Genomic DNA, 18,894 nt, shown 5'->3' with positions numbered 1-18,894 from the left:
CTTCCATAGAATTTATTTGTCCCGTTTTGTACACTCACTCTTTAGGTAATTGTCATATTTTGCAGACAACATATCTCTATTGAGGTGACGTTGATGGCAGCAACCGCAGTAGGAAAATTGTTTCAGCACCACTGCGCTGTTGCCTCGCTTCCTTTTCAAATGAAGGCAATACATTATTATGGTAAGGTGCACCAATATAAGAACAATGACAGATGAAGTAACCAATCCAATATGGCTACTAAGTGTTGATAATTACCACCCCTTGAAGATGCCATCCATATGCACCGGCCCACATGCCTCAGGGTTGCAACTGGTAAAAATCTACTGCAGGAACGAACAAATGGAGCCTAAGGGCTGGCAATATAGAGTGCGTGGAGTCACGAGCGTTGGAATCAGACTTTTAACGTATACATTATTTTTTTCATAACACTGCCGCAAATAAATTAGTAACAAGGGCAAATGAGATAGTAAATCAGCTTACGCTTACTTAATTATTGCAAACACGGTGGATTTTAAAATAGCATACAGGGTTAAAGCATCTGCAGGAGAGCTATTTGTATACCCAGGAAGTTAAGCAGCAGAAGAGTGGTAAAATAATTTAGAAGTCCAATGTAATTGTGGAGAGATTTGCATGCAGTCTAGTCATCCTGGAATTATGCAAATGTTATAATCCCTTTAACATACTTTACTGAGTTATTAACTGGTTTCAAGGAGCTACATGCAAACACCAAGGCAAGAGTTTAGACCCTTACTGTTATTCCTCAATGTTTTCTTATTCAAAAGTTCCTAAAAAAAACTTCATTTGGGCAGTTATAAAGGCATATCAGTGCGTTCTATATATGTGGTTTTCTGACGTTCTTACAGTGCATACATATCTCTTTCATACAAAGTTTAGACAACTCAAGACAACTCTCCCTAAATAATAGTTTATCTCTTGCGTACCTGTGAAATGACAAGCTGGTTGACTTTGTTTCCTGGAATTAAGGTGTTATATCTCCATCTAACAGCCCGGCTGGACAGACTCGAACAAAAGGAGTACTGATGACGCTTAATTAAGGCATATATGTATGGGCCCAGCTGGAACTAAAATTAAGCAGTCGTGATCATCACCTACCAGCATGTTGATGCGCAGAGAGCAAAGCACAAGGACTGCCGCACTGATGAACATGCGCTCGTTTTGGCACCACAACAAAGTCCGCATATTTTATTGGGACTGGGTAAATTCCCTCAACTCCCCCCTCCGCCCCTTGTTTAGGATCAACAGAGCCCCTTAAAAAACACAACCTTCATGGCTCCAATGATGTGAGTGCATCTAGTATGAAAGGCAGAAAAGATTTCTTATTATCTAACAGGAGGAGGTTATGCATAGCGGCTACCTGTTTGATGTTGGCAGGCAATTTGTTCCAGGGGTAATTATGTTCATCTTGCCCTCTTCGCTCCCTGGGAAGGGATCCGGGACCTCATGCCGCAGGGGCGAGTCAGAGCTGCGGATGCAATGGTGACCTGGTGCTTCCTGTATCAGCAGCGCTCGGGGCTCCATAGCGGATTTGTCTTACTCTACGACTGTGCCACTGCTAGCATCAGGCAACTGCTTCCGGGTTTCGACTAACAGGAAGTGTGTTCTTCTCAACGTCACGTCCTTCTTTGCTGTCATGTTATTCAGAGAGGTCACGTACTAAATCTGATCGGCGTCGGGAATGAATGCGGCAATATTGTTATAAATTAGTGGTTTATTTAACCATGTGTAATGAAACCCACCTCGCTGCCGTATTGAAACGGTTTTCGTTTAGTTACTTTTAGGCAGGGCACAAGTCTTAAAACGACGATGAAGCAGCCATGTTGCAAAAGGTAGAAACTTTGCCCCTCGCGCACATCGGCTCCTGCTGCAGCCTTGCGCATGCGCCTTGAGGCGCTGCCATGTTTACATCAGGCAAGAATGCCGAGACAAAAAAAGAGTCCGATCTGGCGAACAAAAACAGTAGTTAGGCGCCGCTGCTTCCGGACTACACGGAAGTCAGTTACAGATCGAGAGCCAGTAAAAAGCCAGCTAACAGGAGCTGTGCTAGCATTCAACAAATCGCAAGCTGCAGGAGAAAGAACCGGGCAATAGGCGGACTTTCACCCACCATACTTATTACTTAATGCCTCGGAGAGGCAGCGCATGCGCTGCCTATGCGAGACCTAAAAAGCCATCAAAGACTCAAAATAGCTCTAAATTACATGCTAGATATCAAATCTCATCTGCACTTAAAATAACTACTCGATGCCTCATCAACAAAATCTAATGGGATTATAAATGAGAAACTAAACATCCACGAAATGCCACTGCCTTGATGGTCAGTCCCTCCAACCAATGGTAAATTATGAAAAGAAAACATGAAAAAGTCAAAACCTGAAAAACACATTAAAGTGAAAGGCTGAAAGCATCATCCAAAAGCGGAAGCTTCATGTTACCAGACCTAATAAATAGTGGCCTAACTGTTAAGCAGCTCGGCTGAAGGACTATGTGTCAATCCCATTAACACAGAACATTCAGTGTAAATATGGGAACCTTTTAGGTTACATTTTGCACTTCAATAATGTCATTTTTGAAAATGCGTGCTCTGTACTGGAGAGGGCCCCAACATTGAAATTAATAATACATATTCTATGGGGGGTGGGACAGTTGCAATATCCTAGGGGCTATGATCGCCCTGAGCTGTGCCTCATTATTCGCTCATTGTGCAAATAAAGATATTATATGACCTGCTTAATGAATGTGATCGATGCCTGTAAATCAATAAATATTACACGTATACCTGCAAAAATGTCAATGGCAAAATTCTTGCTTTCAATCCAGTTATAAATAGCAAAAAATGTAAACACTTCTTTTGGATTATGTGTCTAACTTTATCAATTCTTTCAAACTTGCTGGAAGAGCTAACAATGCAAACACCTTTTCCATCCAAAACGGTTATTAACTCCTTATACTCACCGACAGTGCTGATGAAACTCCATAGAACCGGCCCCTTCCCTGCCATTGCTAGAAAAACCTTGACGATAGCTCTACAACAAAGGGACTGCATTTTTGGGCTATATTGTGAGAAACTATCAATCTGTACAACCAGCAGGCGTTCAAGAACCGGAGTATACACTTCAGGGATCTGAAATGGAAAAGAAAGGATTTGGAATGCGCCCAAACGATTAGCAAGTAACAACCATCATTTATTTGCTAGTTATTTTCCACATCTGCATAAAGTTTCATACTTTATTTAGACAATAAAGTCTGTCAAAGTGCCTAAAATTACAAATAAAATCAGAATAATAGCCATCACATTTTTTTCAGTTCTCAGTCATTCTGTGGACAATTCATTAAAAAACTTTTTTATTGTTTTTCAATTTTAGTGTGACAGTAACAATAATAAACAGTGTTAAAAGAGCTGCTGTAAGCGAACTATAATCATATATTGCTGATCATGTAACGATATTGTCTTTACAAGTAATCTTACGTTTGACATTCATGTATGACACTACCATTTGAATTGTACCAGGGTGGTAATCAACGTTCAGAGTCCGGTCTTGCGAGGAAGTCCATAGCCCACCTTGCATGGGTAGTAACCTTGAGTTGCTGGAGCGATTTAGTGGACCATGGTAAACTGCCTTTTTAACCGCACGGGGGGGGAGTTAGAACCTGGAACCGAGCTGGAATACCTCCCCCTGCCTGTGCCTGGAAGAGGAAATGTCGTCTTATGAGTGTACCTAGTACTGTGGCCATATGCCCCCCATGAATGTGCCAGTGCCTGCCTTGGCATTCAGTGGACAATTCATAATTCAACCTCTGTGTTTCTCACAGGTAAAAATGGATTCATAAACTTTTTCAATAAATGGCTAACAACTTGATTAAGAAAAGGGAGATGCAGTACAGTCCGTCAGACTAAAGCTGTTTGTTTTTAGCACTGCTAGTATTCACTGATCCAACCCTTCTTTTTTGATTTCTCGGAGCTTGATTTGAGTTGCTTCTCCACGCACCCTAGAAATTTTACCAGTTTTGTGATCACTTGCGGCTGCTCATTGTTCAATAAGAAATTGATGGCTAATGGTAATGTCCGTGATACCTTCTTGATCCATAGGGGCTTAAGCAATCTTCTGCGGTCTGCCAATAGTAGAGGGCAAATGCAAAGCAGATGAGTTAGTGACTCCTGTGAAACACTGCATAGACAGGATAGTTTTGACTCCGTTTTATGTCCAACAGGGAGCCGGCTTATCAAGGTTGGGCTGCCCGGTGGGATTTTATTCGAGCACAAGTATAGACTACTCATCTTTTTAAAGACACAACGTGTGCTTGCCACTTTTATTTGGTGTGGACAGGGATACTTTGAGGAACCAGTGGGGCTAAAAGCGGACTAGGTGCTTTTTAGGCATGTACATGTTTGGCTTGTAAGCTACTTTCTTGACAGCATACTACATTGTGGTCGTCATTCACTTGGCAGGGACAGTGCGACTCTGATGAACCGAGATTGAAAATTAACCAGGTGTGTTTAGTATATATGATTGGCATGATCACCACTGCTTGACTTTATATACGCTTTTGCTTTTTCATTCCTTTGAACATTTGAGGTTCTACTACCAGACGGCCCGAGTGACTTGTGACTTGACCCACGTGATCGCCTTCAAAAAGTCTAAATATGTATTATTGTACAGACGAAACACGTGTTGGCTTATATCTATTGCTGGGAACTTGCTATAGAAAAATAAAGAAGAAAAATTGACGTCCAATGTGGAGAATTTATGAAAAGCCACAGTACCATAGTCATTTAAGATCTGTTCAAATTGTGTCAGTAATATAACTGTATTTACTTATTGCCTACATTTTGGGCTCAGAGCGCCAAATGTGACTGGATTAGGGAGTGCTACTACTAATTACTTTTCATTTGGATGTGCAGGTCTTTTGACTTGCCAACAGCACTGTAGGATAATCGGTGCAATTAGTGTATTTAGCACCCCACATTGTCAACTACAACAACGCTATTAATTGTTAAGTAATAGATCGGTTTTAAAATGCACAAAAATTGGAAATGAATTAAAGGCAAGCATTTTTAAGTGTACCCAAGAATCTGAGCGTATTGGTAAGTATCATTAACACCACTTTGAACTCTGGATTTCCCCCAGTTTTTTTTTTTGTTTTTTTTTTTTTATTTATTAGGCGCACAGCTACCCTGGTAGGGTTTCCCAGCGCAATAAGTCTCAAATTTAGACTAGGTAATTTAGGCCATTTGCTGAATGAAGAGCCATGTCTTAATGTCTCGGTGGAATTTTAGATATGAGGGTTCCAACTTCACATGGTTAGGAAGGGAATTCCAAAGTTTCGGTCCGAGGTACGAGAAAGAGCGTCCGCCCATTCTTGTCAGTTTAAATCTGGGAAGTGTTAGATTACCCTGGGTAGAGGAACGCAGAGCGCGGTGTGGTATGTAAGGGCAGATGAGTTCTCGTAAATATACTGGAGCTGCACCTTGTTTTATTTTAAAAATATGGCAAAGAGCTTTGAATTTAATGCGGTTGTTAATGCAGAGCCAGTGAAGATCCTGCAGAAAAGGAGTAACCGAGGCTCTACGCGCAATATGACAAAGAAGGCGCGCTGCAGAATTTTGAACCATTTGCAGCCTCCTAACAGGTTCCTTGTTGCAGCCTAAGTAGAGAATATTCTCGTAATCCAATCGGGACATTATAAGGGATTGGACTACGGTTCTTTGTGTAGAGAAAGGAAGTATCCCAATTATTTTCCACAGCCATCATAATATGGAAAAACAGGTTCCCACCGTGCTTACTGCTTGTTGCCTCATAGAGAGTTGGCTGTCAATGATGAAGCCTAAATTACGGGCTTGGGTAACTGGCTGAGGAAATGAACCCATTTCTTGAGGCCAATGAGAATGATTTCAGAGATGTTTATCTTTCCCCAAGATGATGACCTCCGTTTTATCCCCGTTTAATTTCAGGCAGTTGGTATTCATCCATTTCGAAACTTGGAGTAGACCGTTCCTTAAAGAAGATATCGTATTGTCTTTAGAGGAGGAAAACGAAAAGATTATTTGAGTATCATCTGCATAGGAGTAGAGGGTGAGTCCTGCGTCCTCAACGATGGTAGCAAGGGGACGCACATAGATATTAAAAAGTAGTGGACTCAAAGTAGAGCCCTGAGGAACTCCATATGCAGATGCTCGAGAGGTGGAACAAACCCCAGAAGAAAAGACCTGGAATGAACGGTCACTCAGAAAAGAGGACAGCCAAAGCAGAGCTGAACCTTCAACACCTGCTAACTGAAGAGAATTCAGCAAGATAGGGTGAGACACGGTATCAAATGCTGTGCTCAGATCTAATAAAATGAGCGCCATGGTCTCACCCCGATCTAAGCATTGCCGCAATTTTTCAGTTACTCCCAAAAGGGTAGTTTCAGTAGAGTGGTGCGTTCTGAAACCCGATTGGGAGGGGTGCAGATATCCCGATTTTTCAATATGGGTAGTTAAGTGAAAGTTGATATGCTTTTCCAAGATTTTAGAAAATACTGGTAGAAGTGAAATAGGGCGGAAATTCACCAAAACCGAAGGATCGGCATTGGGTTTTTTCAGTAACGGAATCACCATCTTGTGTTTCCAATCAATTGGAACATGTGATTCACGTATTGATGTATTTAGGAGATCTCTACAGAGTCTCAATAAGGTTGGGGAAAGTCATTTTAGAATGTTGGCTGGTAAAGGGTCCAGAGGGGAGCACGAGTTTACCCTGGATAGACAATATTTAAATGATTCTTCATTAAGGAGAGGCCACTGTGAAATTTTCACTGTGTTAGAATCGGAGTCCTTTTGCACTATATTAGGGGAGGCATCCATATGTCTCGTACCTATAACAGACAGATTTGAGTCCTGAGGCAAAGTAGGAACAAATTTACTATATATTGTCTTCACTTTTTCAGTGAAAAAATTGGCAATATTGTTGCATTTGGTAACATCCAGGGCAGTGGGTGCAGGAAGAGTGTTTGCCCCGGATAGTTTTTTGACCACTGAGAACAGAACTTGAGGTTTGTTCAATGCGTTAGTAATAGTTTTGGAAATATGCAGTGCTCTTGCTGCCTTACAAGCTGCATGGTATTTGTGAAGGGCAGTCTTGTAGTCAATTTTACAATTGGGAGCATAAAGTTTCCGCCACTTCCTTTCTAAAACTTTGCATTGTGATTTCAGACTCTTCAAGTGTTCATTAAACCATGGCACTGGGGTCCGATGGGAATAACAAGTTTTCGACGAAGGAGGCAGACAAATATTTACAGAGGAAAATAACCAGTTTGATATTGCCTTATTTAAAGGAATAAGTGAAAGTGTTGAATCTGGAAGATTCCCTTCAAGAAGATCATTTAACGTGTCTAGATTCAACTTATGCCAGGGTCTCTTATTCCTTGATTCACATAATGGCCGGGACGCTGGAGAATTAAAAACCTTGAGTTGAAAATAGACCGCATAGTGATCGGACCAACTTAAAGGCAAAGCTGGGTGATTGCATACAAAGGAAAAATTCGAAATAATTGGATCTAATAGATGCCCTGCTTGATGTGTAGGTCCCTTGTTATGAAGAGATAAACCGAGGGCTTCCAGGTTGGCTAGGAGAGTAGTATTATCTAAATTCGTTGGGTCTTCCAAATGATGGTTAAGATCGCCCAAAATCAAAAAATTTGTGGCGTGTAAAATAAGGGGGGCAATTAAATCTGGCAAAGACGATGACCAAAGTTTTGCGTATCCAGGGGGACGGTAAATGAGAAGTCCAGAAACAGTAAGTTCCTGGTGTTCTCTATGCATTTTTGTGGATACTGACTTACAAAAGATAGACAAATATATATAAAATAGATTTCCTATCAATGCACATTTCCACACTTACCCCAATAAAGACAGTGCCCATGTGTGCGTTTAGGGCCCACAGTATGGAATAGAAAAACCCAAAACCACAAGTATGTCAAGAGAGTCAGTAAAGCTAGAAAAATGTAGACTTTTGCAATGACAGAAGGCTGTGATATTCGTACTCGTAAATTCCTGGCACCGAGCGAACCCTATAAAAGATATTTTCAAAAGCGAGCAGGCTAGGAAGTCCAGGGTGTTTGGGGCTTTGGTACACCCGCCACTTACTTCTACAGACAATGGCTTGCAAAAGATTTTTTTTTTAAATACACTCACTTTCATATACAAGAAAACAATGGAATTTATGTCTGCAAACGTCCTACCATGCATCACTGTCAGCACGTGACAGTTTAAAGAAGGCATATTCAGACAGCGAATTCGCTTTCTGGTTGTAAGAAATTGGATTATTAGTGGTGGTGGGGGGGCTAGGGTAAGTGCCCACCTCAAGTAATATTCACAATCCTTGTCATGGTTAACTGCTCAAATCTCTTAATAAACCCTAGCTCAAATCCGTGGTAGCTGGGAGCAGACAGGCTTAACTTACAAGAAATGTATTTATGCAGTACTAACACTAAAATAAAATCGAAATGCAAAACAGTAAAAATCTCAAAATAATTTAGAAAAAAAGAGTATCATTTACAAACTGAATGACACCAAAATTACAAAAATCTAATAAGGGGAACCAGAGATATGAATTATTAAAGTTTTAATTAGGAATAGCGCCAAGAAGCACAAAGTGCGCATTTTGACGCTGGACGTGAGGAATCGCAGGTTGGATACACTAATTAGGCTGGTCATAGTGAAAAACGTTGCCTTTTAACTTTAGTCCTTTAAGTCTCAATTCATCACAGGAGTACACTTCTAAAGCCCCAGGTCCTCAGGGGAGGCACATAGAGACTTACAAGCAGCTGGGCAGCTGCAGGAAAATACGTCTTGTAGCTTGTAGTTTCCTTGCAGCTTTAACAGGAGGTCAGTATCCTTGGGGTCCACTTCTTTGTCCTGGGTATAAGAGGAAGAGCATACCCAGTCTTCTTAGCTCTTGTAAGGCCTCAGAAGCTTTCTGAAGTGGGTGCCTAGAGAACACATTTATGACTGGCCTGAGCTAGTGGATAGAAATGACCCCATGGGATGCCCTAACCAATAGAGTAAAGTTTCTAGGGGGCTAACCCTACCCATTTGGGTCATTTTCAAGATGGCCTTAGCCATCAGCCACATTGAACTTGTACTCCAAGGAGTAGTGTACTAAGTTAATCCTAGTGTGCTCCCATATCTAACACCATACTCCAGTTTGTGGAATTCCCTCTACCCACAACAACCTAAGAGACAGAAGTCTGGTAGAAAAAAGCTGAGTTTTCAGCAACCAAACATTGGATATAAAGGAACGGTTTTGACATCTTGCCTTCATCCTTCGAAGTGCATCCCACATTTGTTAAGTAAGCTCAGCCGACCTGTCAAACAGGCTGTGACCCAGTAATGTCAAAAAGCGGCCCACTGTGATTGGGGCCCAACTGGCTGAAAAGGGTCAAAAGAAGTGCCCTGCGCAAGCGTCAGCTCACATTTGCCTGTGACACAGGAGGTCTCTTTGAAGTGTGCCAAAAGTGTCATATGAAACACACCAGCAGACCTGTAGTGCAGTTTCTTGTCATTCTGATTACTATTACAGATGGGGACCCAGTTTAGATTCCAAATTCAGCCATTGCTAGTTTCAACTGCATTCTTGGTTCTTAATACAACTCCTTGGTAACAACTGGTGCTCTTTTTTTTATTTTATTTTTTATTTTAGAAAATCACCAACTGCAGCCCCAATCCTGTCCACAACTTTTATTTTTTTCATCAAACTACATTTTCCTACTTTGTCATTTTTTCTTATTCCTTAGATCTCCACCCATCCTCAACTGATACTTTGAGCCATCCTTTTCTCCAGGACATCCATCCCGAAGTCAACTTAGAATGTCTTCTTCCACTCAGAAAAAAAAAGGTCAAAAAAGGGTTTTCTTGTTGTAGAGCACAGGGACAATCACTATGCTATCAAAACTTTTTTTAAGTCCAGCTTACTAACTTTGACCAACTGTATTCCATCTCTTAGGGTTCCATTTAAATGTTCCCCCATCCCATTGGTTTCTGGATGGTACAAAAACATTGTTTATACCGATACCACATTCAGAAATCTTCAAATTATATGGAGCAGATATGTACCCCAGTTTCCATAGGCACTAGTTTGAGGAAACCCGCTCTTCGAAATACATTCTCCAAACAGTTGATTACAGAAGCTGAAGTGGTCTCTAGCACAGACCTAGAGAATAAATCGGCTATTACCAGATGATAATGTGTGGCTATTTCTTCCCTCAGCGGTCCCATTGGCCATCAGCTATATATCTGCACTCCAAGGGAGGTACATGCGTCCTACCACTTTTCGCATTCACCATATGCTCTTATAGTAGGCTTTACCTGTACATCTAGCCCAGGCCCCCAAGAATCTTCACATATGCCTTCATTAGTTTCACATATACCCAAATGTCCTTCATGAACAACATCAACAATTCTTCAGCTAAAATCTTTGGGAACTACAAGGTGGTTGTCTCCGAAAATTAGGTTGTCATGAATAGATAATTCATCTCTAATCTCAAAGTATTGCCGTACATAAGGACTCTAATTTATTTCACCAATAAGTATGTTTAATCAGGACATCTACTACTAGCTTTCAACTTATCAATTCACACCTCATTCACGACTATTCAAATGCTAATTACTGGCTGGCAGAAGGTGGAGAGCAAATGGCAGATTTAGCTTCAAGTGTCTCTGGGAAGGGCCAAGTTAACTTTCTAAAGGTGACTTTTCCATAAAATTTCGAAAAGAATAGGACTTCACAACTGAATTGGATTTTTAATAAATATATATATATAGTTGTTTAATAATTTTTCTAGCTAGTCCCATTCCTAAGATACATTATTAGTATTTAGCATTGTATCCCAGAACTTATCAATGGAACACCCAACCTTGCTACAGTGAAAATAGCTTTGAGGAGCTAGTTACTGTAAGTGGTTATGTAGCATTAAACTTCTACATGTCCTACTTTTAAATACCATGCGCCTTGCCTCATGGGCCACAAGGACTACTTAGGGATGACTAATAAATATTTAAAGAGAAGGTTTAAGCCTGTTTAAGCCCATTAAAAGGGGGCTATTTTGACAGGTAGAAAATGCTATTAGAACCTGCACATCCAGGCAAGTGGTGGCAGGCCTGTAGTCATGTTTATATTGTCACTGTGGTGGATGGCAGAATGGGAGCTGCAATCGGCTTGTGGCATTTCAATCAATCAATCAATAAATCAATCAATCAATCAGGGAATTGTAAGTGAGCTACTCACCCGTGACGGTCTCAAGGCGTTGGGGGGAGGGGGGGAAGCAGCTCTCCTCAGTCAAGGAGCCAGGTCTTGAGTGCCGCCCTGAAGATGTTCAGGTAGGGGGCACGTCTGATGTCAATCAGGAGCTAGTTACAAGTTTGTCGCTATGTAGGAGAAAGTTCTTTCACCTGTTCTGGTTCCGCGGATGTGCAGGGTTTTGGCAAGGGCAGTGGATCGGAGGCTTCTCTTAGGTACGTGGAAGGAAATTCTTTTGTTGAGGTATTGGGATCCGGTGTCGTCGAGGCATTTGTAGGCATGGGTGGGTATCTTGAAGGTAACTCTTCTCGACGGGGAGCCAGTGGAGGTTCAGCAGGTGTTGGGTGATGTGTTCATGTCGAGGGATGACGAGGACCAGTCTGGCAGTGGTGTTCTGTATGGTCTGGAGTTTGTGGAGCAGAGACTTGTTGATCCCAGCGTAGAGGGCGTTTCCGTAGTCCAGTCTGCTGGTTATGAGTGCGTGGGTGACGGTCTTTCTTGATTCAGGGGGGGATCTATTTGAAGGTCTTTTGGAGGAAGCGGAGGGTGTTGAAGCAGCTGGAGGCGACTGCGTTGACCTGTCAGGTCATGGAGAGGCAGGAGTAGAGTACGATGCCGAGGTTTTGGGCATGGTCTGTGGGGGTGGGAGGGCTTACGAGGGCGGTGGGCTACCAGATGTTGCCCCATGCCGAGGGGGAGGGTCAGAGGACGAGGACCTCGGTCTTCTCAGAGTTGAGTTCCAGGCTGCTGCTGCTCATCCAGGATGCAACGTCCTTCATACCTTCCTGAAAACTGAGTCTGGTGATGATGGGGTCCTTGGTGAGGGAGAGGATGAGCTGGGTGTTGTCGGCATAGGATATGATGCTTAGTCCGTGCTGGCTGACGATGGTGGAAAGGGGAGCCATGTAGATGTTGAAGAGTGTGGGGCTGAACGACGATCCTTGGGGTACTCCGCAGTTAATTTTTTCGTGTGTTGAGAGAGGAAGGGTGGCATTCTGATTCGTTGGGTTCTGCCGGTGAGGAAGGAGCCGATCTAGTCAAGGGCAGTACCTTGTATGCCGGCATCGTGGAGTCTGGAGGGGAGTGTGCGGTGGGAGACGGTTTTGAACGCTACAGAGAGGTCGAGGAGGATCAGGGCCGCGGTGTGTCCTTGGTCGAGGAGGGTGCGGATGTCATCTGAGGCGGCAAGTAGGGCGGTGTCGGTGCTGTTGTTGCTGCAGAATCCGGTTTGGGAGGGGTCGAGGATGGAGTTTTCTTAAATTTTTAGCTGGACGTTGACGGTCTTCTCTGTGACTTTGGCCGCGAAAGGGAGTAGGGAGATGTGTCGGTAGTTCTTGAGGTTCGTGGGATCTGCTGACGGCTTCTTGAGCAGGGGTCTAACTTCTGCGCATTTCCAGTCATTGGGGAAGATGCCAGTCTTGAAGGTGGCATTGATGGTGCGTCGTAGTTCTGGAGCGATGGCGGTGGCTGCTTGGTGGAAGATGTGTGGTGGGCAGGGGTCCGTGGGGGCTCCTGATGGATGCCTTTCATGGTTGAAGTAGTGTTTTCAGTGGTGACTGGGGTCCAGGAGGAGATGGTGGTCTGGCTGGTGTTGCTGGCGTGGGGAATTGTTTCTGGGTCGGGTGTCTGGTCGTTGAAATGGTCGTAGAGGCCCTTGATTTTCAGATGGAAGTAGGATCCGAGCTTGGTGCAGAGGTCCTGGGAGGGGTGATGTCCGTGGTTTTGCTGGGGGGTTTGGTGAATTCCTGGATGATGCTGAAGAGTTCCTTGGAGTTGCTGGAGTTGGCGAGGATCTTGTGCTGGATGAAGGTCGTTTTGGTGGATCTGATGCGTTGGTGGTATTCTGTCATGGCGTCTTTGTAGGTGGTACGGTCTTCTAGCGTTTTGCCTCCAGTTCTTCCCGAGGAGGTCGGTGGTGAACCAGGTGGCCTTTCTGGGGCACTGTCTGTTGGAGTTACGTAGGGGTGCGAGCTCGTCTGCGCAGCTGGAGATCCATCTGTGGAGTTCTTTGGGTGTGAGGTTGGAGCGGTCGAGATGGTGGGGGTGTTGCCTTTGAGGGTGGAGTTGAGCTCCTCCTCAGTGACTTTGCTCCAGTTCCTTCATGAAGGGCGTGGTACAGGTATGGGCAGCGTGGGTTTGTCGACATGGAAGTGTACGCAGTGGTGGTCCATCCATGGAGGTTGTGTGGAGTCGCTGAAGTGGGTGTTGTTCCCTTCTGCGAAGATGGGGTTGAGGGTATGTCCTGCCTTGTGGGTAGGCGTGGTGACGAGCTGTTTCAGTACGATGCCGGCAAGGCTGTCCAGGAGGGTGGTGGAGTTGGGGTCACTGGGGTTGTTGAGGTGGAAATTCAGGTCTCTGATGAGAATGTAGTCCATGGAGGAGATGGCGTGAGGTGCGATGAGGCCGGCAATGGTAGTGGCAAACCGGGCACAAGTTCCGGGGGGTCTGTAGGCGAGGGTGCCGCGTAGCATGGTTCTAGTGGTGGTATGGATCTGGAAATTGAGGGGGTTCGGTGGTGGAGAGGGGGGTCACTTGTGGTGGAGGTGGAGAGAGCTCGTATGCGATGGCGAATCCTCTTCCCGGGCAGTTGGGCTGGTCCTTCCTCTGGATCTTGCATCCGTCGGGGATGGCGGTGGCGATGTTGAGGGCGGAGGAGGCGTTGGTCCAGGTTTCTGTAAAGAAGGCGACGTCTGGTGAGAGGGTGTCGAGGAGGTCGCCGGTCTCGACAGCGTGTCTGTGCAGGAAGACTACGTTGGGGAGGATGCACTTCAGGACTGTCAGCGTTCGGTGCAGGGGTGGTGGTTGTGGGGGTCCAGCGGTGGTGAAAGTTTGGCGGCAGTGACTGCATGAGAACTGTCAGTGGGTGGTGCTCGGCATGGAAAGCTGGCAGTTGTTGTTCCTTACGGGGTTGAGTGCGAGGAGGGTGGTTGAGTCGTAGCGGTGGATGGTCAGAGATCCAGGGTTCGTGGTACTGAGCGCAGCCGGGGACGGGCGCAGACAGGCTTGCCTTCGAGAGCGCCAGCGGTGTGCCCAATGCACGTGTCCACTGCGTGGCTACCATTAAGTAGGGGAGGGGGGAGGGACTTGTAGCTGGGAGGCGAGGGCGGGGAATCCGCAGGGGGAGGGGCCGCAGCGGCGGGAAGGAACGGGCGTGAAAAGAAAAGGAAACAAGACAAAATACGGAGGAAAACCAAATAATTACACAGGAACAGTCAATGCAACAAAAGGGGCACAGCCAATACAAAAAGTAAATTAAAAACAATATCGATCAGAAATGCAGCCACAGTGCGGGCTTTGAACCCCTGGCAGAACAGAGCGTGACAACAGTGAGGGCAGCGGCACTTACTAGCGGAGCTGCAGGGGGAGAGTGCAGGTCCCTGACCAGGAGGTTTGACATTTAATGTATAGGTCCAGCTTATACCTTAGTACCAGTACTAGGAATGTATAGGTAAGTTAAATTTGCCAATCGGCTGTACATGAATTTTAACAGGTTGAAAGGTGGAACACAAGCCTTTTAACACTGGTTAGAAAGGGCAAAAAATTATGTAGCCAGCTAATAGGGTTCAACAAAATAAAAAAAACATCCGGGGTAATCTGGTAGAAAGGGTAGAGTTTCAACACTGGGGTTCAGATCCTTATCACTGCCCAATCTGAAATCTGCACAGCCGACACAATGGATGAAACAGTGCATGTACACTGGAGGGAAAACAGACTTTTATAACAATCGGCGATGCAGCGCGCGCAATGTAATCTGTTTTATTTATTTACTTAACTCCGTTCAGCCATAAGCCGGGGTGTTTACTACCCCCAACCCTGCCCCTACCCGCCTCACAGCACTCCCACGAGGAGCCGCCACTGGCCCGATGTATTTATTCACTTCTGCCAGATTTTCATTTATTCTGAAAAGGTAGAAAGCGAGGGGTTCCAACTCTTTGCTCTTATCAGGCGTTCTCACAGCAGTCCCTGCTGTTAGCTTAACAGTATTTTCTGTACACGCATTTCTGCTCAAATGGTAAGGGCTGAAGAAGGAAACAGCAATTACAGAATTTGCAACTGTAGTGTCACTATTCTATCATAATTTTTAAGCGCTGAGAGTGATGGCTATACCTTTATTGAAAAAGAAAAACCATCAAGAGTAAGTGATAAAGTATACAGTGTGGATCCCATACTGCGTTATCACCCCGTTAACTGGGCTACATCACTGCGATGTTAAAAGGTCAAATGTTAAATAATGACTGTTTCACTTTCCTACCCGAGACCTCTAACAAGCTTGGAGGGACAAGCAAACCAAGCAGAAAACAATGAAAGTATGGCAAACTGCAGTCTTTTACTTACTGCCTCCAGGTGGAGGATCACACTAGCGATGGACTGAAGAAAGTGTGGTAACTGGTACAGATTATCGTCTTCCGTGTCCGCTTCTGTTAGATACATTTGTTTACAGCGCTGAATTAGCTCGATATACATGATGTCCACATCTTTGGCATTTACAGCTTTACAAGGCTGTGAAAAACGAAAAATATGTTAACAGCTTGCAGCACAGAATGAAGTGGTCAACTCCCTTTTTTTAACAAATGAATACAGTTTGGATAATCTTTAAAGTATGCTGATCATGCTGTACATCACATTTTCAATTTAAAAACAAAAAGGTTTTTCAGTTGCATTCATGTGTTTTTATCTCCCTAAGCTACTGTTATTTAAGCAATATGAAATAGGTAAAACCTTGGAATATTTTTTCAAGTGCTGAATATCTCAAATTAGTTTTTTTATAACACATTTTATTGATTTTCCTTGTTTTCCACATAGAAACAACATCAAAGACCAGCAATGCAGTCACATTTGTAGCCACAGCGGCTCTGCAGCAACATGCAGAAAAGTAGGTAGAAAACGTGTAGCAGCGCAGTTACAGCACTCAAGGTGGACAACATCCAATCAGATCTGCGATGGCACACAACGACTCCCTCAGATGGGTGCAAGAAAATGCATGGAAGGAGGTGAGCAATTAGTCCGCATCAGCCCAGGGGGCAGAATGCCTCCCAGTGTCTCCAGGGAGTGTTCAGTCAGAGATGGCTACACCACTCTTCCAGGGCTCTCAGATGCTCATACTTCTGGGTATATCTCGAACAATTTTCTTGCAGGTCTTGGCCAACTGCTCTCCAGTGTCTTTTAATTCCTTCAAATCAAAGAACAACTTGACCAAATCTATTTATTATGGTCTCATAATACGGTGTACCTTACAATAAATCAATCATTCAATTTTATGGTCTTCAGTAAATATTTCTGCCAATAAGGAGCCCTGTAAACAAGTTAAAAGGGAGATTCGAATAGGGACGTTGCAAATGATGAAGTGATTTCTGGTTTTACTACCTCGACATGTTAGAATGAATATTGTGTATTGGTTATTTAAAACCTTCACAAAGTACAAAAGGAACAAATAAAACAATCCTAATTATGAATAAACTGATCTCAAGTGATAATTTATGAGAATTGACACAAAATATCCACGATTGTTCAAATACTTCCGGGTAGTGGCAGCATTTTAATTACGTTTAACGGGATCTAAAAAAGGGTTGAACCGTGATTATATGAGCGGTTTGTTCTTCATAGTTATAAATACACAGGTCACGAGTGAGTCGAAACAATTTGTGAATAAATACTTAAAATACCAACGATTCTTCAGATACCTCAAAGACATAGCAGCTATGTAATTACGTTTAACGGCATCTAAAAAGGGTGCAGAATCATAAATAAGGAAAAGGGAAAAAAGGGGCACTGGGGTTCCCACCTCGGTTAATTCAATAAATTAAGTTAGAAATACAAGTGAACAAGCACTGGCAAAACCAATAGGTCTATGCTTGTGTTAACGCGGAGAGCACTGCCAATGCTGGCTTCTAAATCACTGCTAAAAATAGTGAAACAAAAGCAAAGATGTATCTTACGGTGTCTCAAAACTGAGCACTAAATTCTATCGTTTCAATTTTTATAAAATTAATGGTTTATTTTTCAAATTTCACGCAGGAGACAGAGAATTTAACAAGCCTCATGCTCGTAATCCAGCTTAAAAATAACACAGTGAACTACTTACAGAAATGTAAAAGATTGTACCATCTGCCTGAGGAAGAGTCAGAATTTCAAGGAAACTTTTGCCATTTACTTCCCACATGACTTGGAACTCAAACAAACGCTCCAGCCATTTAATACTCTGCAGCAGTCCGGGAAGCTGATTTATGGGCCTCCGAGAGAAAAAACATATTTCCAGTCACTCTACGTACACCTTCTGCCTCAAATGCAGGCTGAGTGAGTGCAAGAGTCTGCCCCTCCCACAGAGTAATAAACACTGCCTTTGTGAGCCACGGCTTGGGATTTCATGCAACATGTGGCAGGAGGGGCTGAAAAAATAAACAACCCAACAAGTCTGGCCTTAAGTCAAATCTGGCACAAACGTATGTTTTGTTGTGGTTTTAAAGATGAGGTGGGGGAAACACAAAGCACTGGGGTAGCAGAGATATGAAGGGGAGAACACAAGAAAACCCACAGAGTACTCAGAGAAAAAAGTAGTGCCCAAATGTGTACTATGGAAGGATACAATTAATACAATCTAAAGGATGGTAAAGATGCTTTGCTCCAGGAAAGGAACAAACATTGGAAAAGGAAGGAAGGTCACTGAAGAAGAAGAAAACAAATGAGACTGAAAAAAGTGCAGGCAAACGATCAGTATTTGCTGAGCCAAAGCAAGTTAGCAGCGCTGGATTAAACATTGCTGGTCCCAAGTGCGGCAATCTTTGTTGACACACCCCCCGGCCCCAATGACATTCTCCACGGATTCCCTCACTCCCACCCTCTAATGGTGCCCCTCATCTCCTAGGTCTCACTCGCATTTACTTAGTTTCACAGATAGCGCTTCTCAAACCAATGTAGTGTGTCAGAGTGCTTTACATCACACACACACATATATTACAAAGAGAAAATGAATTAATGTTTAAATCAATGTATAGCAAATGTTGCATATGAATTTGAGGGCCACAAGGTCTAGGAGTCACAAGGCACCTATACTGGTATGCACTATATGTTAAGAGTTCTTCATCTGGTGGAATGACTAGACAGAAGTTTTCATGCAACACAGCGCAGTATCCAAAGTTGCCGTTCTGCGTTGTGTGAAAAGGAGAGCACAACAGCACCATCTTTAATAAGGTATGGTGCTACTGCGGCCTAGCTGCAACATGCAGAGCTGTGGTTTGACCCAGCTGATAGTTGGAAAAGCTTTTACTGACTGGCAGAGTGGCTGTTGTCCCCTTACCCGAAATCCTTATGGAAGGTGCAGGACTACCCTAGGAAGTCCAGCAGAAAGTCAGACACTCGGAAATACTCTGGCATAGATTGGTAGGGACGCTATTGAAGCAAGCCCCATTACACCGGGAGCTTCAGCTCTGGATCCTAATGCTGGTCGAACGCATGGCTGAGAATATGTCATTTCAAATGTGGCCTGATGGTGGGTTTGAACACCTCGGGGACCTATATGCCGGCAAGATCTTCCTTACATTTGAGGAGGCCCAGCTCGCCTTTTTTTCTTGGGACCGTTCCTTTTTTTTTTACGCGGGGCAT

General features: G+C 43.8%; 1 protein-coding gene across 2 annotated transcripts in view; it reads right to left on the bottom strand.

The window, feature by feature from the left end:
- Window positions 1-18,894, bottom strand: part of PRKDC (protein kinase, DNA-activated, catalytic subunit) — a 2,754,228-nt gene that overhangs the window by 2,526,782 nt on the left and 208,552 nt on the right. For both annotated transcript variants that reach the window (XM_085605657.1, XM_085605658.1), the window contains exons 12-13: window positions 15,631-15,795; window positions 2,975-3,143 (exon numbers count right to left, since the gene is read on the bottom strand). In XM_085605657.1, coding sequence (XP_085461783.1) covers window positions 2,975-3,143; window positions 15,631-15,795 — 334 coding nt within the window. The remainder of the gene's footprint in view (window positions 1-2,974; window positions 3,144-15,630; window positions 15,796-18,894) is intronic.

The sequence above is a fragment of the Triturus cristatus genome, chromosome 5_1 (genome assembly GCF_964204655.1).
Source record: "Triturus cristatus chromosome 5_1, aTriCri1.1, whole genome shotgun sequence".
NCBI lineage: Eukaryota > Metazoa > Chordata > Amphibia > Caudata > Salamandridae > Triturus > Triturus cristatus.
This window is presented reverse-complemented; position numbering and strand designations above follow the sequence as displayed.